A 24627-nucleotide genomic window follows, 5' to 3' on the forward strand; every position below is an offset into this window, starting at 1 on the left:
ATCTCTGCTCTACCGGCTCTACTTCTCTGTGACAACAATCCCCAAGAGAACAACTTGAAGGAGGAGGATTCATTTGTCCCATGGTTCCAGTGGTTCCATCTGTGGACATGTGGCAGAGGGGGTATTCTTTACTTGATAAGCATAGGAAGAAGATAGGAAGGGTCCAGGTGCAGCAAGCCCCCAGGAGACCTCCTCCTCAGCTAGGCTGCACCTCTTAAACATACTTCAGCCTCCCCAGATAGTGTCACCAGCTGGGGACATAAGAGCTAGAAGGTGACTTTCATGTCCAGCCACAATAAACAGCCCAAACCCAGGGAAGCAAGATAACCAGCTGGCTGAGTGCAGTGACCTCAGAACTCTGATCATTGCTGGGTGTTGTGGGAATGAGGAGTGGCAGAAGCTGGGCCATGGGCAAGAGAAAATATTTAGGTGTATTACAGGACACCTACTGTCATAGGACAGATATTGAGTACCAGAGGGCCCCAAAGTGAGCTGCCAGCTGAGGCAGGAGTGTCCATCATTGTCAAAAGATCATGAGGATTTCAAATCGGGAGAAACAGTCAATGCATGCTAGCATTCTGCTTTCTCCACGCTTCACACAACGGCCGCTCAGGGAATCTTCACAGGAACCCCAACTCTACCACAATCTGAGGTCCTCAGAACCCTGTGAAATCTCTTCCTGGGAGACAGGCTGCCCTCTGGCTGGCATTAGGCTTCTAGCCTTTTCCTTCTCTCAGTCGGAGACTTGGGGTGGGAAAGAGGGGGGGTTCTATTTTGGGGGGTCCACTGTTTCAATAGTCTGACAGCCAGAGTCAGAGCAAAAGCTTCTCTTCAGAGAAATCTTCATTCCTGCCTTGTGGCTGGCAGCCACTCACATGCTTCCCCGCCCACCATGGCTATCAAATCCCTCTGCTCTGTTGTAGTAGAGAAATAGCTTTCTCCCCGTTAGAATGGTCTTGAATAAAGGCTTGACACTTTAACAACTTGACACATCAAACAGAAGCCTGAGGTGCCTAAGGTACCTTGTTGGCCTTGGCTTTGTTTAAAATAAGATAGTGACAAGTGTCAGAGCTCACCTTGCAAGACCTGCAGGGAAAGGCCTGGGGGCTTGTCTAAGGTCTAGTTCTGGTCTCTGGCTGTTCCCGAGAAGCAGACCTGGCTCAGCTCTGTAGAGCCTCAGGGCTTAGATCTTTCCACCTTCAGATCCCAGTGGCTGCCAAATTGCTCTCCACAGTTCCCAGAGGGGCAGCTGCCCAGCAGCCTGATTTCTAATTTCAAAATCACACCTTGTTTCGGCAAACGTTGTGTGTTTTAGGTCAAATAAACAACCCTGCAAACACTGTTCTACACTGATTGATCGAAGGGTGAGGTTCGGGGTGAGTGAATGAGGGAAGAAGGGAGGGAGGGAGAAAAGGCAGGAGGGAGGTAGGGACAAAGGGTGAGAACCTCTACAGCTGAGCCACCATCTCCCGCCCAGGCCAGTGAAGATGCTCAACTTGGATTGGTGGGGAAGGAGGCCCTTGGGCTCAGCCCCAGACCCAGGCCACCGGGGACAGTTGCATTTAGTCCAGCCGGTGTATCAGCGCCCGCCCGCCCTGCTCCGGCCATGGGTGCCTCTGGCTCCCGGGCTCTGGCCCTCCACGGCTTCTCCGCATCCCGGGTCCCCCGGCAGCTGCGGTCCACCTGGCTCGGCGTCGCCGCGCTAGGACTGGCCGCGGTGGCGCTGGGGACCTTGGCCTGGCGTAGCACGCGTTCCCGGCGGCGCCGGCGGCTGCGGCAGGTGGGGACGGTGTCCCAGCTCTGGATCTACCCGATCAAGTCCTGCAAGGGGGTGTCGGTGAGCGAGGCTGAGTGCACCGCCATGGGGCTGCGCTGCGGCCACCTGCGGGACAGGTACGAGGAGCCTGGCGCTGCGCCCCGCTGACTGAGGCTGTGTGGGTGCGGGGAGACCAGGAGCTAGGGAAGGGTGCCGGGAAACGGGGGGCGGGTGGGGGAGTAGTGACCCTCACTCTCCACTAGCCATCTCGGGAGAGTTGGAACTCTGAAGTCTGCAAGTTTCTCACTTCCAGGAGAAAATCTTGTGTTCCTTATGAGACATGCCCCACGCCGGCCAGTCAGCAAGCAGAAACTTCAAACTCCCTCCACCTACACAGCCAGAAGGGATTGGCCCTTGGTCACTTTACTTTTAACTTTTTACTTTAAACTCGATAGAGAAACCAAGACAATTGATCCCAGAGCGCAGGGGGCACCTAGGCACAGAACATCGTTACTGCAGCAGTTGAACACGTTCTTGCAGTGAAAATTAACAATCTGCAAGTGTTATTTCCCCCAGGCTCTTGTCAGATAAAGAAAGGCTCCAGGGGGGCGGGGGAGGGGATGAACCTGAGGTTTGTGCTGTCTTTAGCCACTGAGAGTTTGTAAACAGCGATTAAAAGTCTGGCTGAGGAGTGACCGGCTTGGACTCCCAGGTTTCGGGGAAGGACACCTCTACTCTCTTGGGTCTGGTCTCCAGCTGGGACCAGGTCCGCCCAGTGGACACGCTGATAGACCGGCTCAGGGAGAAGAAATGGGGATTCTTGTTCCAAACCCTTCTTGTCCATTGGCTGATTTGAGGCGGCTTTTTTACAAAAGGTGGGTGGGTTCCTCCTCATGGTGTGGACCTTGTCTTGTGTGACCCTTATCACCTTGTGCTTTGCAGTTCTCCAGGTCTCAGGAACAAAGTTCACTGAGGCTGGAGGTGGCTGCTCCAATGCCGTCTGGCGGGTTGCCAGGCTCCCTACCCTCCAACCCCCACTTGAAAATACACTAAACGCTCCCTCTTTTCACCCAGACACAGCAGTTCCCAACAAAATTTAAAAGTGAGCCGCTCACCTGTGCTTCAGGCAGTCAAGAATCCTAAACATTCCCAGCTTTGTAGAGTGGGGTCTCACATACTGTAGCTTATTGACTTTAGTTTCTGTCAGCCCCAGAGGCAAAGGGCATTGGCATTTGACTACCGGGTCGATTCAGAAAACATGTTTCGAATTTGGACCGCAGCTGTGGTGGCAGACTCGTCACTCTTGTCACAAGCTCCCAGGGGACTTAGGCAGAAAATAAAGAGCAACAAAAAAATCCAACCAACCAACCAAAATAACAACAACAACAACAATAATAATAATCAGCTTCTTCCCTGGGGGACTGTGACAAGTGCCGAGAAACAGAGGAAGGGTCCTGGAGGCTATCTGGGGGGCACTCAGGGAGACTATAGCAAAGGCAGTCAGCAGCTTACACTGAAAAGTAGAGAATGGTAGACACTCTCCAGGTAAGTCTGTACAGCGTTCTAGAGAGCTGGGCATCAATCCCAGGCTTAAAGACTGGCACACTCTGATGTGTTCCCAGAAGGAGTGCAGAACGGGCTTGAATATAAGGGATGCTTTTTTTGCAACACTGAAACTTGACCATGCACAGCAAGTAAGAAGTGGACATAGCCCAAATGTCCATCAATGGATTCGGAGAGCAAGCAAAATGTGGTTTATGCAAATGGTGGAATGTCACCCAGCTTTGGAAAGGAGTGGAGGTCTAGCACCTGCTATAACATGGATGAACAAGGAAAACAGAACACTAATTTAAATGGGCAGGGCAGAGGGACCAGCTGTGCAGGATTTCAGTTCCAATCGCTTGACTCCAAATTCATAGTCAGAAAGTGGAGTGGAGGCTCTGGGGCTGGAGAAGGTAGGTGTGGCAAGTCATTGCTTAATGAGTGCAGAGTTTGGAAAGATGGAAGGTCTGGAAACAGTGGTGAAGGTTACACACAACACTGAACTGGGTTATGTTACTCATGGTCCACGTCTGGGCTGGGTCTGTGCCGGGTTCTTGGTCTCTTATGCAAAGAGCTGGAATCCAGGGCCCATACAGACTTGCCAGAGAGGTTGGTAACATTATTTGAAGTAAAGCAACAGGACAGCTTCTAGAGGAATACGCTATCAAGAATGACAGAAGCCAGCAGGTGGTGACACACACCTTTAGTCCCAGCACTCAGGAGGCAGAGGCAGGCAGATCTCTGTGAGTTTGAGGCCAGCCTGTTTTACAGTGTGAGATCCAGGACAACCAGGCTACACAAGGAAATCCTGTTGTCTTAGTCAGGGTTTCTGTTGCTGTGAAGAGACACCATGACCATGGCAACTCTTATAAAGGAAAACATTTAATTATGGTGGCTCATAGTTCAGAGGTTTAATCCATTATCGTCATGGTGGGGAGCATGGCAGCATGGTGGCATATGGGCAAACAAGGTGCAGGAGAAGGAGCTGAGAGCTCTTACATCCTGACTCTCAGGCAACAAGAAGTGATCTGAGATACTGAGTGTGGCTTGAGCATAAGAGAGTCCTCAAAGACCGCCTCCACAGTGACACCCTTCCTTCAATATGGCCACACCCACTCTAACAAGGCCACACCTCCTAATAGTGCCACTCCTTTTGGGGACCATTTTCTTTCAAACCAACACACCTATCTCAAGAAAAAAAAAAAGGTGCCACGTGAAGCCTGATTATTGTTCCAGGCTGGGGATAAAGAGAAGGAGGACCTGGTAACTAAGGGATAAAATGAGGGTGGATCTTTACCTTGATTGATGATATAATAGCTCATATAAACGCTTTTTTTCCTACTGCACATGTCTCTTCCCATGATGCATTTAATTTCGATCTTATGAATGCCCAATTATTCATAGACATAAAATGGTAAAATATTGTCCTGGTAATTTTTTTGTCAACTTGACACAAGTTAGAGATCTCTGGGAAAAAGAACCTCAGTTGAGAACATTCTTTCATCAGATTGGCCTTATGGGCCAGTCTCTGGGGCATTTTTCTTGATTAATGATTGATGTGGAATGGTCCAGCCTATGGCAGGCAATGCCACCCCTGGCCTGGCGGTGCTGGGTTGTTTAAGAAGTCAGGTAGAGCAAATGATGGGGAGCAAGCCAGTAAGTAGCTCTGCTCTGTGGCCTCTGCTTCAGTTTCTGCCCCGAGTCTTCACTCCGCTGGCAGCCAGTGGAGAGAGGATGCACTGTTCTTCCTCTGGAAACAGTTACTGCTCTTCTGTTTCCAGTTACCATTTTCTCAGGAAGTAAGTATCTCCAAGCCTGGGGAATAGTGGGCTAGAAAAGTATGGTAAAGATGGACACTAGACCTTCTTAGCAACTTGCAGAATTCACAGCACCCAGTATTTAAACATGTGGTGAGCAGGGCTGGAGAGATGGCTCAGCAGTTAAGAGCACTTGCTGCTCTTGCAGGTGGCCCAGGTTTCGTTGCCAGTCCTTATGCAGAGGCTGGCAACCACTGGTAACTCCAGTTCCAGGTTATCTTATGCCCCCTGCTGGCCTTTGCAGGCACTGCGTGCATGTGGTGCACACACATACATACATGCCCACCAACAACCATACATATACAATCTAAAAATAAATAAAAGTAGTGTACGTTGCTCCACTGAATTCCATGGCTGCAAACTCCTTGAGGAACAACTCCATCTTTCTGTTCCTGAGAGAACACTGCTTCTGGCGAATCTCTGGATTTTTAACATCTTCTTGGGACATGTTTAATGAACATGGTGAAGTCCTGGCAACTGGGGCGAAGTATAATTAACCTCTTTGATTCAAAGTGCCCCACCTGTTATGCATTAATTCTTGAGTGGTTATTTGCCCCTTTAAAATTAACATACATGGTTGCTGCCAAGGCAAACAGACAGGCAGGCAGACAGACAGACAGACACATACACACACACACACACACACACACACACACACACACGCCCTCCAGGTTTCTTACAGGGAGGAAATACGAGGTGGGTAACTGTGACTCTGATAATGGCTGAGACAGCCTGGGCTGGTTTTGCTTTGTCAGGTTCTGGCTTGTGATCAATGAAGACGGGAACATGGTCACTGCCCGGCAGGAACCTCGCTTGGTCCTGATTTCCCTGACCTGTGACAATGACACCCTGACTCTCAGTGCAGCCTACACAAAGGACCTGCTGCTGCCCATCACACCCCCCACCACAAACCCACTACTCCAGTGCAGGTGAGTAGAGCAGGCCTCTGGCCTGGGGGACCAAATATGCACGACATTTTTCTTTACTTTAGCCTTTCATTGTTTAAAAACACAGTTAGCTTACAAAATAATAGATGGGTTTCATTACGACATTTTTACACACATTGTATATTGCTCATATTAGCCCTGTATTCCCTTGACCTGTACCACTCCATTGGTTCCTTCTTCCCTGCAAATAATTGTCTCAATATTTCATATCACATATGTATATATAGGGTCGGGGATGCAGCTCAGGGGTAGGGTATTTGCCTACCACACACAAAGTCCTGGATTTACTCTAGATACTACATAGCTATCTACACATGGTGGTACATACCTGTAATCCCAGCACTGGAGAGGTAGGGGCAGGAAGATCTGAAGTTCAGGTTATCCTTGGCTATGTGGTGGATTCAAGGCCAGCCTGGGCTACATGAAACCCTGTCTTTATATAGATAGATGATAGATGGATGGATAGATAGATAGATAGATAGACAGATAATTAAATCTAGATTCTACATATAACAGAAAATGTGAAAAATTTCCCCCCTTTCCTTTAGACCTCTTTCTCCCATGCATAGTCCCTCTTCACGTTCATGTCCTATATATACACATTTGAAGATATATATTTGTATTGAAATCCAGATTGTGTATATACTCTTGGAATTTTTAGGAAGTATGTGCAATGGGGGGGGGGGGGAGTGTCTCCAGAAAGCAGCTTATCAACAGTGAGCCGCTGATTGCACATGACCCTCCCTCCAACACTCAGTCCTCTGCATCATGAGAGGAGAAATGAGGAAATAGTTTGTGTAGGGACAAGGGCCACCAAAGCCCAATGTGGCAGGCTGAGGACGTGACCTGGTGTTATAACACTCGCCTCGCATGCTTGAAGCTCTGGGTTTAAACTCCAACTCCAACATAAATTAGTTAATTAGTTAAAGTCTAATGTGGAAAGCAATGGGGGCGAAAACACATCAACAGGAAACTAAGAGAAAAATAGCCCCACTGAAGACTCCAGGACCAAGCGCAGTGGCAGGTAGGAAGTGTGTCCTGGAAGAGGGGGAGTCCTGTAGTCCGTCACAGGACTGTATTTGCAAAGGGCTCTTGTGACAGTGCCCTATTAGACATGATATTTAGCTTGAGGGGGAGGATGCAAAGTGGAAAAGAACAGCTGTAACTGAAGAGGTGTCCTGAGTTCAGGTGGAGGTTGGAGGGAGGAGGACATTGTTGGGGAACTCATACAGAAGCCTACCTCCTCAGCACTGATGGGCTGTGGGAAGGCGGCTGCTCCAGGACCTGGCTTAGCAGCTAAGAAATTGCAGCTAGAACTTCCTTTTTCCCACTGTGGGACAATGACTTGGCTTAATTATACTTTGTTATTGTTTCTGCACTCCCACCCCCCCAAACAGGGTTTCTCTGTGTAACTGCTCTAGCTGCCCTGGAACTCACTCTGAAGACCAGGCTGGCCTTGAACTCACAGAGAGCCAGCCGAGTGTTGGGATTAAAGGCATGTGCCACCACACTTGACTGTTTTTGCATTTTTCTTTTTTCTTTCTTTCTTTCTTTCTTTCTTTCTTTCTTTCTTTCTTTCTTTCTTTCTTTCTTTCTTTCTTTTTTTAGCTGAGGACCGAACCCAGGGAAGTGCTCTACCACTGAGCTAAATCCCCAACCCTGTTTCTGCATTTTTAATTAATGTATAGTATGAATTGGGCATGGTGGCACACACCTTTCATCTCAGCACTTGGGAGGCAGAGGCAGGTGGATCTCTGAGCTTGAGGCCAGCCTGGTCTACAGAATTAGTTCCAGGATAGCCAAGGCTACACAGAGAAACCCTGTCAACAAAAAGAAAGAAAGGAAGGAAGGAAGGAAGAAAGGAAGAAAGAAAGGAAGGAAGAAAGGAAGAAAAGAAAAAAAGAAAACCCCAATAACAAAAACAAACAACAAAACAACAACAACACAAACATGAATGCCCAAGGAAACCCATAGTCTATTCACCTCAGTCAGGCCTGGTGGCATCAGCCTGTAATCCCAACAGGAGGGAGGCTGGGCAGGAAGATCATAAATTAAATAGCAGCCTGGACAACTAACTCAGTGGGACCCTGTCTGAAAAAAATGAAGAAAAAATAAAAAAGAAGAATGGAGATGTGGCTCAGTGGTAGAGTGCTTGCTTAGCATGTACAAAGTCCTGGGTTCAAAGCCTACTACTGCAATAAATGACCGCTCCCCCCACACACACACAGTGGGCTGGGTCTTCCTATAATTAACAGTCGAGACAATCTCCTACATGCCAACTCGATTTAGGCAATTCCTCAATGAAGGCTCTTCTCAGCTGATTTTAGGCTTGGTTCTGGGGGGCGGGGGGTGTTGAACTTTGGGCCCTCATGCTTGTACCAACTGAGCCATCTCTCCAGCCTGCTTATGTTCTTCTGAAAACTCAGTGCATGTCAAACCTATTATCTTCCTTCACCCTCCAAGCATACCCTTCAGGGAGGGAGATTCAGTGGCTTTTGCCAATGAGAAAAGCAAGGCTCGAAACAGCATTTTCAATTTCATTTTGTGACTACAGTGGCCCTGAGGCAGGCATGGGCTAAAGTGAGGTTCTCCGATGAAGAAGGGATGTTGGCCATGTCACAGCTGGACCATTGCAGCTCTCTGACCTGTCCAGGAATACAGTATTACATTACTCAGAGCCTCTGAATTGTCCTTGCCTGTTTCCCTGTCCCCACCGCAGAGTGCATGGTCTGGAGGTGCAGGGCAGGGATTGTGGAGAAGCGGCTGCTCAGTGGATCACCAGCTTCCTGAAGACACAGTCCGTGCGCCTAGTACACTTCGAGCCCCACATGAGCCCCAGAAGTTCTCGCCAGATGAGGGCTCAGTTCCGGCCCGAGGACCAGGTCAGAGGCTTGTGGGAGGCTCGGTGGAGTCAGGCTTCAAATAGAGGGCCAGAGGTGTGTGGAACTAATAAGTCCTCCCCGTCACCATTATCCAGGTTCCAGTCTTTTCTGGAAGTTGTCAGAAATGTGTGCCATCTTCCTGAGAGACAACCCCCCCCCCCCCCCACCCCCCCACCCCCCCCACCCCCCCCCACCCCCCACCCCCCGGCGGACACCATGGCCCCAGCCCTTTTCTTCTCTCCTTGGGAGTATTCCAGTTTCTTGGGCTCTGTTGTGTCTGTAGTCTCATAGCCAAAGGGAGAGCCACAAGTGTCTCTTGGGAATATACTCATTCCTGCCAGGATGGGTACAGGGGTGGGGTTCCTTTTTTCTTGATTTGGGGAGAGCCTCCACTCCCCCGAAGTATCTACTTTCCTATTTATGTAAGCATTCTGGTGCCAATAGAAATACAATACTATTTTGTAGGTGGTTTTCCATCCCAGCAGCCACTTCCAAATTACCACACTAAGGCTTATGTTACTTATAAATGCTCAGCTGATAGCTCAGGCTTATTACTAACTAGCTCTTACAACTTAACCTGTTTCTATTCATCTACATTCTGCCACATGGCTTGTGGCTTTACCTGTCCTCCAGCATGTTCTGCTCCCTCTGTGGCTGGCTGGCTGGCTTCTCACTGACTCCATCCTTCCTTCTCCCAGAGTCTCTGTGTCTGCATGTACTTCCTGCCTGGCTACTAGCCTGTCAGCCTTTTATTAACCAATGAAAGTAATACATATTCACAGTGTACAGAAGGATTATTCCACAGCACTATTTATTCTACAGTGGTATCATTTCCTGTAACACTGGGGTCCAAATTTTCTAGCTTTCTTACAACTATGTGTCAGATTACAAGTGCAGGTCAGAGCAGTTATGTGGAGCAGGTATGTGAAACAGGTGTGGGGAGCCCCAGAATTTACATGGTCAGGTTGTTTCTTCAAGTCGTAAGGCTGCAGGAACTCATCATGATGTAGGTTGGTAGGGCTAGATAACTTTAGTGTTAAAAAAATGAGGGCCAACAATCATACTTCACATTAATTTGAAGGTTGCATAAAGATAGGCACCTATAGAACTAGTGGGTATTTTCTCAAATGTAATGAAACCATCAAACTTGACCACCTTATTAAGCTAAGGAAATGGATGCTCAGGAAGGTGAGGTAATGTCTTTAAGGAAACATGTCTAGTGATAGCTCTCGAACTCTGAGGTCATGTTCTGTTCATAAAATAAAGATTTCATAGGTATGGGTGTTATACCTGAATGTATGTCTGTGTACCATATATGTGTAGTGCCTATGAAGGCTGTAAGATGGCATCAGATCTCCTAGGACTGGAGTTACAGATGGTTGTGAGCTGCCATGTGGGTGCTGGGGATTGAACCCTGGTTCTCTGCAAGAGTAGCCAGTGCTCTTAACTGTTGAGCCTTCTCTCCAACCCCTTCTTAATGTCATGCAGTTCTGCAAGACCAGTTAAGGCTTTGAATTGCTGTGACATTTCTATGTAAAGAACTAGAAAAATAGTTATAAAGGTGTGTGTGTGTGTGTGTGTGTGTGTGTGTGTGTGTGTGTGTGTGTGTTGGGGGGCTGAATTTTCAGGGACTAGACCTATGGTGTCCCTTATGAGGCATTTCTGGGCCACATTGTATCCCAATATCTGTTTCCTTCTCAGGTGGCCTACTCAGATGCAAGCCCATTCTTGGTCCTTTCTGAGGCATCCTTGGAAGATCTCAACTCCAGGATGGAGAAGAGAGTGAAAGTGACCAACTTCAGGCCCAACATTGTCATTTCAGGATGTGGCGTTTACGCAGAGGTAACATTTGGCCTGCACAGCCTCTTTCCTTTTCTGTTGTGGAAGGTGCAGCAGTTATTTCCAGGAGATCCATCGCTGTAATCCAAGCACAGGAGATAGAGTCAGGAGGACTGGGAGTTCAAAGCCAGCCTCAGTTACTAATGAGTTCAAGGTCAGCCTGAGCTACACAAGACCCCATCTCAACAACAGCAAAAGCATAACAGTTATTAATGTTGGATTAGACTACTGCTAGAAGTGAGCTGTTCATTGTCTCTGTGCTGCACCATATTCTACTTTTAGGTTTGTTGAGCACCCACCCAAGAAGCGAAAGCTAATGTGTAGAAGATGCACACAGGCGAGGCAGAGGTCTGAGGCTTACAGGGAGACTCCTGAGTCGGCAGATTGGCTGTTGACTCAGCATGGACTACATGGTCTGTGTCACTCATGGAACCAACAAGGTTGTTTGTTGTGTCCTGTTGCCCATCTCACCTGCCTGGTTTCTGCCTAGTTGCTGACTCCCTTGAAGAAGCCCAGCATTTTTAGCATGACTACTGGGTAGTGGGTGGGGTGCTTATCAGCATGATGGTGTTCCCAAACACTTCCAGGGCTCCCTTCCTTGGGCCCTCAGGTATCCCACATTGGCCTTCAGCAAGGAGAACTATGACGCTGGTTCTAGTGTCCTGGGACGTCCTGGCAGCTGATTGGTCTTTGTAACAGCCTTTGGATGTTTACTTTACTCTGTCTGATGGGTTATGAAGTCAGACGCTGGTCATGATGGAACTGAATGTGAGGATTGTGAAGAATGTGGCAATAGCAGTGTTTTGAATGAAATGTCCCCCATAGTCTCGGGCATTTGAACAGTTGATCCCTAGATAGTGGCACTATTTGGGGAGGTTTAGGGGTGTGACCTTGTGGCATTCCCAACACGTGGTTCGAGCCCTCAGCTTTCACTCAGCAGCACAGACTCTAGCTCCTGGCACCATAAACCTAAATACACTCTTCCTTCTAGATGTTGCCTTAGTCAGAGTGTTTTATCACAGCAACAGAAAGTAACCAAGATAGTGATGATGTGCAACAACTCAGAAACACACAATGAATCTGATGTGTTTCGGCCAGTCCTGACCCATATCATATCACATGACTTTGCTGCAGTCTTGGTTGCAAACACCTGACATGCACTTTGCAACATGCTACACAACAAGCCAAAGAATGCTTTGGCTCAGACTTGAGACTTCCATTTGCTATGAATTGTGGTGATTTTTTCTTATGCATACAAAGTTTCTGCTCTTTCAGAAACATAATAGTTTTATTTAAAAAAAAAAACAAAGGCAATATTTTCCTACCTTCACTCCTCAGCACATATCCAAGTAGAATATCTCTGTATTATATTTGATCAGACAAATACATTCATCTCATTAGCACACATAATCACTTTAGTTTTTGATAAATGGTAAGCAGTCTGAAGAATTGTTTTAAAATAGTTGTTATGATTTATTATCAATGAATGTTTTATTTGTATACAGATTTTGTATGTCTGTATGCTTGGGGATCACATAAAAATTTCTTATATAAAAAGTGGTTGTGCCTGGGAAAACTTTCAAGAAGCCTTCGAGGCTTGGTGATGGAGGCCAGCTATGGGTACCCAGTGAAGATGTCAGCCCTCCAATAGGAATTTACATCTGATCATGCCTTTTGTGTTTAGAATGGGAGAGGCAGAGAAGACAAGAAAGAGGCTCTTACCTCTCCAGTTTCCTTGGATTCCAGGGAAAGACGGCCAAGTGATTGAGTGGCTGAATTCTAACCCCTTATATTGGGGAACTAATTCTGACTCTCAGCTTTTTTATGGAAGGTGGACAAGGAATGCTGGAGGAAAGAGCAATCTAGGAATGCCATTCCCACACATCCATCCCTGACAATTTTTTTAAATTGTATTTATTTATGTATTTATTTGTTTGTTTCTTTTGTGTGTGTGTGTGTACATGCCACAGTGCACATGTAGAGGTCAGAGGGCAACTTGTGGAAGTTGGTTCTCTCCTTCAGCTGTGTGGGTCCCAGGAACTGAACTCAGGTCTTCAGACTTGGTGGCAAGTGTCTTTACCAGTGAGCCATCCAGCTAGCTTACTTCTGGCGTTTTATAGAAAACATTCCTTGCATAGTCTCAGATCCAAACATGTGCATTCCTATGAAGATGGTGAGTGTCTGGGCAGTGAGTAAACTTCCTGCATCCTTATACAGTGACTCTGTAGTCTGTGCATGAGTGAACTGCCTGCATCCTTATACAGTGACTCTGCAGTGAGTGAACTGCCTGCATCCTTATACAGTGACTCTGCAGTGAGTGAACTGCATGCATCCTTATACAGTGACTCTGCAGTGAGTGAACTGCATGCCTCCTTATACAGTGACTCTGCAGTGAGTGAACTGCATGCATCCTTATACAGTGACTCTGCAGTGAGTGAACTGCATGCCTCCTTATACAGTGACTCTGCAGTGAGTGAACTGCATGCATCCTTATACAGTGACTCTGCAGTGAGTGAACTGCATGCATCCTTATACAGTGACTCTGCAGTGAGTGAACTGCATGCCTCCTTATACAGTGACTCTGCAGTGAGTGAACTGCCTGCATCCTTATACAGTGACTCTGCAGTGAGTGAACTGCATGCCTCCTTATACAGTGACTCTGCAGTGAGTGAACTGCCTGCATCCTTATACAGTGATCCCCCCTCCCCCCCTCTTTCTCAGTGATCTGCACCATTTTCCTGTAGGTTGCCTAATCTGTCACTTACCCTGTCACTCCTTAGGTACATACAGCCCTGGGCTTCCTCTGAAGGGCTGAGTTCTGTTGCTAAAGAAGGTCCATTCTCCCAGGCTGCCCTCAGGCTCTTCTCCTACCCCAAGTCCTTTTCACGGTCCAACTTCTGCCTGGGGCAGAACACTGTTTCACAGAGCTTAGCCCTGGACCTTTGCTTCTGCCTCCTCCCTCTGCCCTGCCCCTTCCAGGCCCAGTCACATGCACTTGCCTTGTGGTTCTCAGTTCTTGGCCACCTGCTAGGTCAGACTCTGACACATCATCATGTCTTGGCCACAAAATGTTCTCTCTTGAACCCTGGAGAGGCAAGGGACAAGCTCCCAGGGGCCCTGTGGGACCTCTTACACTTTTCAATGTGACTGCCTTGCTCAATAGCCTTCAGTAGCTCTCCGTCTCTCAAAAAACGCCCATACTAAGCCTGTGAGCTGGCTCAGCTCATAAAGGCATTTACCACACAAACATGACGACCCGAGTTTGATCCCAGAACTTGTGTAAAGGCAGGACATAGACCTCTTCCTCCTCATTCGCACACACATGCAAAAATAAATAAATAATAAAATTTAGAGCCAACCACATATGTGATTAATTTAAAAAGGTCCTTACCCCTCTCCAACACTCAAGTCAGTCAAAGCTCTTCTGTCACTGGGGCACAGCTGACTTTCTTGTTTCCCGTAAAAGCTTTCCAAACAGCAAACGGGACCTGCAGCAATGTTAACCAAACCCAGGCCAGACGTGGCTCTGTCCAGACCTTTCTGACTCCGAGCCCATCTCAGAGAAATTACCTCCAGCCAGTGTGTCCCGATGGAAGACTCCCATGGCCTCCTCTGGGTCAACACCTTTCCAGGCCTGGTGTGAGGTCAGTAGGAACAGATTTTCTCCTCTTCCTTCCCTTTGCTAAACAGGTTCTTTCCACACAGTGGAATTTTTTTTAACCTTAATTTTCTTTTTTATAACCCGCCCCCTTTTTTTTGGAGAGAAGCATCTCACTATGTCACTATGTGACCCTGGCTAGCCTGGAAGTCACTAGGTAGACCAGGATGGTCTCAAACTCAGAGCAATCCATCCTGAGTGCTGGGATCAAAGGGGTACACACGCTACACTTGACAATCTTCTTTTAAATAAAGATTTATTTTTAATTATGTATATGCACATAAATGAGCTGCCGGAAATGGGTGCTGGGTACTGAGTGTTGGCCCTCTACAGGAGCAATGCTCGCAATTGACTGCTGAGCCACATCTCCAAGTGTTCTATGTCTTAATTTCCTCCTAGTTTTCTTCCATCTACAAGAGGCTTTGGGAATAGTTCTCTGAGTCATAACTAATTAATTCCCTAACCAGGGTCTGACTCAGCTTCCTTTTATGTGTTTCCTTACCACAGTGGCCCCTGCTGGAGACATGTTCACAGAACAGGCTGTGGTTACTAGAATCTTCTGTGCCCAGTTTTCTAACGTATTGTGACCTAGAGAAAGGACCTGTGTTAACTTAAAATCAAGCCAAGGGGGCTGGAGAGCTGGCTCAGCAGTAAAAGCACTTGCTGAGGAGCGTGGTTCAGTTCCCAGCACCTACATGGTGGCTCACACCCATCCCTAACTCCAGTTCCAAGGCACGGCATCCTAGGCCCTCTTCTGACCTCCGTGGGCATCAGGCACACACATGGTATGCTCACACACGCACAGGCAAAACACTCATGCACATAAATTAAAGTGATCAAGTCTAAAAATATAAAAAATAAAAAGCAAAACCTAGCCAAACAAAACTCATGCCGGAGCCATAGAGAACAGCATGAATGATCAGGACTAAGGCTACAACTTAGGACACTCTTTTGCCAGATCTGACACCAGCACCTCGCTCACCTCAGATACTTGCTTCCGGCCCCCATCAGCTCTGCTTCCTCCCTTGTCGGGGAAGTTCTGACCTCCTTCCATGTCCTTTGGCCTTCTCAGGCGTGACTTCCTTCTTTTTCTTTTTGGAGTTGGGGATGAAGGACCTCAGGCACACTAGGCCAGCCCTGCCTTCCTTTTGACTTCCTCCCTGGCTGGGGTCCCCTCACCCTTCTGCCCACTTGGCTATTCTACAGGCTCCTCCTAAGCCAACCTCGCATGGTGTGTGCCATCGGAATCCTGGGATCCTCGCCTGTACTTCAACCAACACAGAGCACGCTGTGTTAGAATGCTTTTCTTAAGTTTCCTGGAAGTCTGTTGTGCTTTTTATTTACAACATGATGGATTTCACTGAGACGTTTTTATGTACACATTTAACACACTCCCCCCTTATCCTCACTTATTTCTGTGGTCTTTTACTTTTAATTATCTATCACATTGATTAATTGATTTGTGTGTGTGTGTGTGTGTGTGTGTGTGTGTGTGTGTGTCACAGTGTATGTATGGAGGCTACAGGACGGCTCACTAGAGTGGGTTGGTTCTCTCCCTCTCCCTGAGGACCCAACTCAAGTTGGCTAGCTGGCAGCCAACACTTTAACTCACTGCACCACTCCATTTGCCCTGGGTTTTTAAAAAGAGAATATCCTTTTATTTTCAGTGTTTCGTGTATCTACCCCGTTTCTCACTGAACTTGAGAGTTTGCAGGGGCTCAGTCCACTGACTTGCTTGACCTTGAGGCACAGTCTCCACTAGCCTTGCCCACAGGCCAGCCCCTGAGAGGTCATCCCTTGTGGGAGCTTCGACACTGGAGCTACAGGGGAGGTGGATGGGAGATAAGAACACCAGGCCACACAATGACTTAGTGTTTGTTTTCGAGACAGGGCCTGGTGTATCCCAGGCTGTCCTCAAACTTGCTATATAACAAGGCTGCCCTAGAACTTCTGGTTCTTCTGACTCTACCTTCTAACTGCTATGATAGAAGGTGTGTGACATCATGCTCAGATTATACAGTTTTGTGGGTCCAGCCTAGGATGTCATGCCTGGGTAAGTTTTCACAGAGGAGAGAGGCCTGACATTGCTTAGGAAGAATGGGAACTCAAAAAGTGTGGGGTGTCCCTTGGCCTCTCCAGATTAAGGTGAAGACCACCACCCCTGATGTAATGACATCATTAGGTGTGAATCCCCGTAAGTCACTGCACAGGTGAGGGCCCAGAGGTGCTCATGGGAATTTGTTCTTGACTTTCTAGGATTCTTGGAATGAGCTCCTCATTGGGGATGTGGAACTGAAAAGGGTCATGGCTTGCTCCAGGTGAGACTCTTTCCTGTCCCCGTGGGGGGAGGGGCAAGGGCTGCCTCTCTGTTCTGTTCCCTGTGCGATGCTTTATCTGTGTCTAGGTGCCTTTTAACAACGGTGGATCCGGACACCGGCGTCATGGACAGGAAGGAGCCTCTGGAAACACTGAAGAGGTAGAACCAGGCAGATGGGGTCTCATCCTGAGGTTCAGGTGTCCGAGGAACCATTAATGTTTATTAATGTTTATAAAAAGGACTTGTGGAAATATCACACCCATGCAGAGTGGGAGCTTTAGGGAGTCCTGACCACTGAGTAGATGGTATGTACAGAAGAAAAACCAGTATGTCCAGGGTACCATACTGCTTATGGTTTGCTCTTCCCACTGGAGGTCTTGGAAAGTATCTCCAGAGAGTAAAGGGGACTCCTATAAGGTACTGCGGGAAATGTCACTATGTAAGGCAGGTACTGCAGAGGAGCAGGCTTTGAGGCAGAGGTAGAGACACACTGCAGCCAGCTCTCATTCCCATCTATTCCACATTTGAGCAATGGAGAATCTAGTATTTTTATTTTCCATGGAACCAAGGGAATAGAGCAAAGAGAAAGACAGGCTGGGCAGCAGAAAGAGACCTGGCCATTGCAATACTGTGACTGTCAGCAAACCTCCTTCTGCCAGGCCCTGACTGTTCTGTTTGAGGATTCTAGGGATTGGATCCAGGTCCTCAGGAATGCTAGGCAAGCTCTTCTACCATTGAGCTCTGTCTCCAGCCACCCTTTTTTTTTTAACCTCTTATTTTGTTATTATTATTATTATTATTATTATTATTATTATTATTATACTATTATTATGTGTGTGGGTGTTTGCCTTCATGTATTTGTGCAGCATGTATGTGGGTATGATGTCCACACAGGCCAGAAGAGGGTGTTGGATCCCCTGGAGCTGGAGTTGCAGACAGTTGTGAGCCGCCATGTGGTGCTGGGAACTGAACCAGGGTCCCTCTGCAAGAGCAGCCAGTGCTCTTAAGTAGCTCTTACTTTCTAGTTCAAGGCACGGTCTCACTGAGTCATCCAGGTTGGTTTTGAGCTCACTTTGTAGCCTTGGTAATCCTTGGACTTGTGGTTCTTCTGTCTCGGTCTCCCGAGTAGCTTGGACTATAGGCTTGTACCACCAGGCATGGCTCTCGTCCTCATAAAATAAAAGAAATGGGGTAAAACTGGGTAAGTCTCTGTGTGCATCAGACAAACGACTCGGGAACTGGTTGTCACCCTGTATTTCTTCATCTCTCTCTCAAACACTCCCTGGTCTCAGATTTCCTTTCCTTCTGACCTTGAAAGGCTCTGGTGCTTGGAGAACAGACTCCTCAAAGCATTGGGGCTGGTTCTCTGTGTTGTCAGAGCCCCTCTCTTGGGAGGCTATGTTTGTAGAAAGAGCATAATGGACGCCAAACACAGAGTAAGCAGGAATCACAGGAGCCCATCCTCACCTCCTGATCTTCTTCAGGCTTCTTACAGCCTAGCTATCCTGCCTTAATTGTTTTTAATACCCAGGGAGACAGTGCAGGCAGCCGGGGTGTCTTCTAGCTCTCCCTGAGATTTAAAATGCTGTGAGTATAGTGAATTATGTTCTTCCCAGGACAGGTGGTCATAAATCAGACAGGGAGAGGCCCCACTGCAGGGTATAAATCACAGGCGGGGCACACAGCCCCTTCCACGGCATCTCCGGGTATCGCTGGTGCCCAGGGGTTGCTGCTGCTTTGCATTGAAAGTGCTGGGTGGAGAGGCTGACCTCTCCCCCACCTGCCCGGCCTTGCTTCTATATGGCCAGAGCCCAGCTGGACAAAGGAAGACCCTACCACAGAGAATTATTCCAGCATTGTCTGGTTAGGACAACAGCATTGTTTGGTTAGAACAAGCATGGGGAGGCTTGTTGTCTGCTCATGGGAAAGGAGGAGGATGGAATCACTCTACTCTTTCTTTTTTTAAAAAATTTTATTTAATGTGCATTGGTGTTTTGCCATGGGTGTTGGGTCCCCTGGAACTGGAGTTACAGACAGTTGTAACCTGTCACATGGGTGCTAGGAATTGAACCAAGGTCCTCTGGAAGAGCAGTCAGTGCTCTTAACCTCTAAGCCATTTCCCAGCCCCACTCTGCTTTTTCTTAAAGGACTGACTGAAGCAGGTGCTTTGTTTTTTAGGGGAATGGAACACAAGATCTTGGGCATGATAGGCAAGCACTCTGTTACTCTGCTTAGGATCTTGAGGTCTCAGTTTCCATATTTGTAAGAACTGAATTTACAGGACTTCTCATAACTGAAATAAAGCAACTTGTATCATCTTCAATAGGTGATTAGGTCCTGACCCCCAGGCTCCAGCACACTTGGTCCTTAACAGCTTGCTGTATCAATTTGACACTTTGAGAGCAGAAGAAGGCAGAGGAATTTTCTGTTCTTGAGGCTGACTTCTTTTGATGACACCTAATCTAACCTGGTTGGTAGCAAGGGGTGGAGGCAGTGTCTATGTGTCACCCGCTCTGGGAGCCGTCACAGTGATGCTCACCTCAGAACCCAGGCATGGAGATAGACTAGAGGTCTCAGACATAGGACTGCCCATGGCTTTGTGCTCTCCACCTGGGGACTGACCAGAGACCTCGCCTGTAGCCATGCCTGGTCACTGATGTGACTAAACAGACAGTGTGAACAAGACAGTGTGACTCACTCACCCCTGCTCCTCACTAGTGCACAGCACTTTATAGATGATGAAATGTTTCCGTTCACACTGCCATGTAAGGATGGAGATGTCTAATTGGAGGAGAAAGAGAAGGAGGAGGAGGAGGAGGAGGTGGAGGAGGAGGAGGAGGAGGAGGAGGAGGAGGAGGAGGAGGAGGAGAGGGAGTTTGAAAAAAATTTATTTTTGAGTGCTGGAATGGAGCTCAGAGCCTCAAGCCAGAAGCTGCACCACTGAGCTACAATGTCCAGTTCTTCGAGACCTCTGTTTAGGTTAAAAAGCATGTTTTAGGATCTCTTGAATATCAGAGTAATTGCGTGTTCTATATGCATTGAAATGAAATACATGGAGAAATGTTCTTTGAAATATAATTTATTGCTCACTGTGGTCGCTGACATTAGTAGTCTCAGTACTTTGGACGTTGAGGCAGAAGGATTGCCGTAAGTTGGAGGCTAACCTGGTCTACATAGTCCCAGGTCATTCTGAGCTATAAAGTAAGGTCTTATCTTACTTTAATTTGTTAATACCAACAGAGGTTGCACATGTATTTATATAGAAAGGGAGAAAGATATAGATATAAATACATAGAATATACGTATATGTATATGTATGTGTATGTGTATGTGTATGTGTATGTGTAGATGTAGAGGTAGAGGTAGAGGTAGAGGTAGAGGTAGAGGTAGAGGTAGAGGTAGATGTAGATGTAGATGTAGATATATAGGTAAAGCCAGAGAAGATCCATTCATCAGGCAAGATTGAAGGAAAAGGCTTGGTATACGCCTCTTGCAATACCTAGTGATGTCCACCAGGGGCCGCTGTTGGCTTCACTTTGTCTCCCTCACCTGGCATTCAGGAACTAACTGGCCAGGCTAAAGGTAGATGAGTGATTGTACATCTCCGGATTCTTACCAGGCCTGGGGAGGAGGGTTGCTTAGGAAGATGCAAATATGAGGAGTGGCAGCATCCTTGCTAGAGGATGAGATACCTTTGAAATCCTGATCCTCGGGCTGGGCTTTGGTATCAGATTAGCATTTGGATACAGGATCCTGGGCACATAGGTTTTTGGCTCTGAGACTCACCTGTATAGGTGAGTCACACATTCCTATCAAAGGCTTTGTAGCAGGTATTGAAGTCACGTGGGAAGTGCTTGGTGCATATGCAAGTATGTGAGAGGTACAGGACTTCCCTGAGATAAGTAGATCACACAGCCCCACAGTATAGAGCCTAGGAATAAGAGATGCCAAGCCACAAAAATGATTGCTGTCTCCTCCCTCCCCCATCCCCCAAACCTCTTCATCACATGGTGACCAAGGGAGAGAGGCAAGTAAAAAAAGATGCTTGGGTTCATGGTCCAAGGCTACTGCAAGCTGTACCATGAGGAAAAACACTAGGCAAGCTGAGATAGCCCAGAATAGCAGCTTTATCCATGCATCCATGCATGCATCCATCCATGCATCCATGCATCCATGCACGCATGCATCCATCCATCCATGCAGCCATGCATCCATGCATCCATGCATCCATCCATCCATCCATCCATCCATCCATCCATCCATCCAGTCCTCTCTTGAATGGCTGCAGTATGCCAGGTCCCGTAGCAGGACTATAGCAGCAAACGGGGAGACATACTGCCATCCCATAAGCTGGGGAGAGGTTGGGGGCTCCAGAGGAGACAGGCTCAGCTTTTGCTCCTTTATTAGTTATTGTTTTTAATTTATTCTCTGACAATCCCACACATTTATACGTTCTGGTGCTGTAGGTCAGGGCTTGAGTGCTAGCCTGGCATACCAAAGGACCCACATTTCCTTCCACAGCACCTCCTAAGCCGGGACAGTGTCGCACAGGCCTGTGATGGCAGCAGGAGAGAATCATGAGTGCTGTGGTCTCCCAGCTTCACCCAGCTCCTGACCCATCTGGACCACAGGAGATCTTGCCTCAGGTCTACATCCTCAGCAGAACATTTAGATCCCTGTTGGTTGTGGTAGCACACACCAGAAAGATACTCTAAAGAGGCAGAGGTAGGAGGACCAAGATCAAGGCTATCCTAGGCTGTACCTTCTGCTTAAGGCCATATCATCCCAAACATGTGGGGTCTTGTCTGGGCCTCTGTTCTCAGAGGCCATTTCTGTTTTGAAGCAGCGTAGTTAGAACTGTTTTTTACAGTGTGTTGTTTTAAAGGTGAAGTAGAACAAAATCAATGCTTTCAATAACAATGCTTTAAATAGAAGAGTGCTGTAGAATTGGGGTTAGCTTAAGTGAGAAACAGAAGCAAGCTCCCCTGCTGGAGGCAGGGTCTTTCTGTGATATTTCCACACTGGCTCAGGGCTTCTTGAGTTTTCTGCCTGACAAAGGCGAATTTCCTACCCACCCACCCCCAAGGTCTCGCTGTGTAGTCAGGTTGACCTTCCCCTTGCCTCCTTCCTCCTGCCTCAGTCTCCTTGACCACATCTAGCTTTAAGACCTCATACTGTCTTTAAGAATGTCACTTACCAATACTCTTGTCCATTCAACAAGCACGCGTGGGCCAGGGGTGACTGACGAGGCCCAGAACTAGGTGTAAGTGGGACAAGGGAATTGGACACACTTTGAGTTCCCCAGGGTCACTCCGTCCCGTAGAACAGACAGATGTGTGACCTGAACCTGTAGGACAAAAAGAGGCAAGAGCAGAGAAATTGAGAAACAGGAAATTGCCACTGGCTTGTGGGACTGTGGCCTTCTTCCCTGGGACAGGTTGGGCCTGGAGGAAAGGGTGGGATCCTGCTGCTTGGGGAAGGGGAGGAGGGATAGTTAGGGAGTCACCAAGTCAGGTGGTGGTTAGAGCACAGTGGGTTATCTATCCTGCAGTGTTGCATGGGTGCCCTACGTAGCAGGAGAGAAAGGTTTGAGAAATCTGTCCGTGGCCAGGCAGGAGGCGTTGTACACCATGCAGGGAAGGACAGTGTTATTCCTTACACACTGGGGAGCCAGAGAGGGTTTCCTAGTTGAAGAACGGCATGATCACTGTGAAGTTAAGACAGCATGGGGCTGGAGAGATGTCCCAGTGATGAAAAGCACTAGCTGCTCTTCCAGAGGACCTGGGTTCAGTTCTGACACCCATGTGGAGCATTCATAATCACTGGTACCTCCAGCTTCAGGAGAGCCAACACGCTTTTCTGGCCTCCTCAGCCACTGCACACATGTGACACTCATATACACGTACAAAGAAACACTTGTACACCTAAGTAAAAACAAAGAAATCTCTTTTTAAAAAAGAAAGTCATGGGGTTGGAGAGATGGCTCAGGGGTTAAGAGCCCTGGCTGCTCTTCCAGAGGACCCAGGTTCAATTCCCATCATCCACATGGCAGTTCACAACTGTCTGTAGCTCCAGTTCCAGGGGACCTGATGCCCTCACATAGACAAAACACATGTGCACATAAAAGTAAACACCTCACATGCAGGCAAAACACCAGTGCACATAAAAATAAACAAATCTTTGGAAAAAAAATAAAAAGACAGTTATAGAATAGTGTCCATACCAAGTTGGTGTCGGGGAAGGAAAACTGGAGAGAGGTTGGCTAAGAAGTTGCTACATTACACTTCCAGTGTAGCATGGGCATGTCTGCAGCAACATTTTTCGAGAAAAAGGGAGCAGAGTCAAACGGTACTCTCCGAGGACTTCTGATCTGGGCAGCCAGGAACAAGGAAGGGAAAGGTGGAAAGGAGGGGGTGGCAGTCTGTTCAGGGCCTTGGATGAGGTGATGTATGTGGAAGAGTTGAGAGGGGAAAGAAAAATTATAGGCACGTCCAGGCATGTGGAGTATCTAATTTCTTCTCTTTTAAAAATTTTAAATCTTTCTTACATTTTAAGCTTATTTATTTCTTTTTATGCTTTGAGCACTTTGCCTGCTTGTATGTCTGTGTGTCATGTGTGTGCAGTGCTGACAAAGTCAGAAGAAGAGTTAGGTCACAGAGCTGCTGTGATCCAACTGTTACACACAGTTGTGAGCCTCCTGGTATGGGTGCCGGAATGGGTCTTCTGGAAGAGCAGCCGGTGCTCTTAACCATTGAGCCACCTCTCCAGCCCCGAGCACCCAATTTCTTGATGCTGGAAAAGGAAAATCACTAGAGTGAAAAGCCATCAGGATGTAACCTTTGGCCATGCCTTGGTGCTTCCAACTGGCCTGTGGCTCTCTGGTCCTTCCCAGGGGGTACTGGGCTGTTAGGTCTGACTGCACCCTGGTTCTAGGCACAGCCTGCCTGGGTGGGTGGACACCTGCTTCAGCCCTGACAAACTCGCGTGGGGTTCAAGTTCTTCCTGTTCCCTGTGACTCACAAGGTCTTCTCCTGTTGCAGTTACCGCCTGTGTGACCCTTCGGAACAATCGTTGTATGGAAAGCTACCCCTCTTCGGGCAGTATTTTGCTCTGGAAAATCCAGGGACAGTCAAAGTGGGAGACCCTGTGTACCTTCTGAGCCAGTGATGGGAACTCCGTGTTCTGGGGACAACAGATGTCTCTCAGAAACATCTTTGAAACTGACATCACTTGAAATGATTCTTCAGCCTTTTCTTTGAGTCTGTGATTTCCAAGTTTTCCTCTTTCAGATCTTCTGTCTCAGTGTTTCCTGGGCCCAGCACACAAAGTAGAGAAATCCAGTCTTGCAGGACTTAGCAGGACTCCATCGAGTTTCTTGAAGAATGAAGGGATTATGAAAATGCTCTGTTTATAATTATGGAGTAATTTTTCTACTTCTGCATTCTCTCGCCAAGGCAGCAGATGTCCATCATCTCCCTACCCTTCTTTGGGGAGAGGAAAAAAGACAGGAGGAAGGCTGTATAAGCCAGAAGAATGTTCCAGAATGTTTTGCTACCCCTGGACATCATGCATACAATGGAAATTAAATACTTTCCCAAGTAAGGTTGGAATGATGACATTTTACTTTTTTCCTCAAGCCCAGGGCTGGCTTTGGAAGAGGCTTAATAAAGAGTAAGCACTGGAGAGATTAATTTTTCCGTAGATCCTTCTGAATCCGTAGAAAGTGTCTGTAAAGACTTGATAGATCCTTTAACTCAAGGAACGCCTCTGAAATGTCAGGGTACAAAACCAGCTCTCTAGAGCATTCAGGCTGGCTCCCAGCTTTGTGAAAAGCAAGGAGATTTTCTATCCTTGAAGCAAAGTGTTACA

The 24627-nt window shown here is 47.6% G+C and overlaps 1 protein-coding gene across 1 annotated transcript; it reads left to right on the forward strand.

Annotated features, from left to right (window-relative positions):
- The first annotated feature begins 1606 nt into the window (after nt 1-1606).
- Mtarc1 (mitochondrial amidoxime reducing component 1) lies at nt 1607-23925 on the forward strand. Its single transcript, XM_036202840.1, has 7 exons — nt 1607-1893; nt 5871-6044; nt 8782-8944; nt 10646-10786; nt 16698-16759; nt 16846-16917; nt 23799-23925. Exons 1-7 carry the CDS (start codon nt 1607-1609, stop codon nt 23923-23925), a joined length of 1026 nt encoding a protein of 341 aa, XP_036058733.1.
- Nucleotides 23926-24627: the final 702 nt, after the last annotated feature.

The sequence above is a fragment of the Onychomys torridus genome, chromosome 11 (assembly GCF_903995425.1).
Source record: "Onychomys torridus chromosome 11, mOncTor1.1, whole genome shotgun sequence".
In the NCBI taxonomy this organism is placed as follows: Eukaryota; Metazoa; Chordata; class Mammalia; order Rodentia; family Cricetidae; genus Onychomys; species Onychomys torridus.

Excerpts from the sequence above, each read along its gene's own strand:
- Mtarc1 (XM_036202840.1), top strand. The coding sequence starts at position 1,607 with ATGGGTGCCTCTGGCTCCCGGGCTCTGGCCCTCCACGGCTTCTCCGCA. Across the intron at positions 10,787-16,697 it reads GATGTGGCGTTTACGCAGAG|GATTCTTGGAATGAGCTCCT; the intron begins GTAACATTTGGC and ends TTGACTTTCTAG. Across the intron at positions 16,918-23,798 it reads CCTCTGGAAACACTGAAGAG|TTACCGCCTGTGTGACCCTT; the intron begins GTAGAACCAGGC and ends CTCCTGTTGCAG.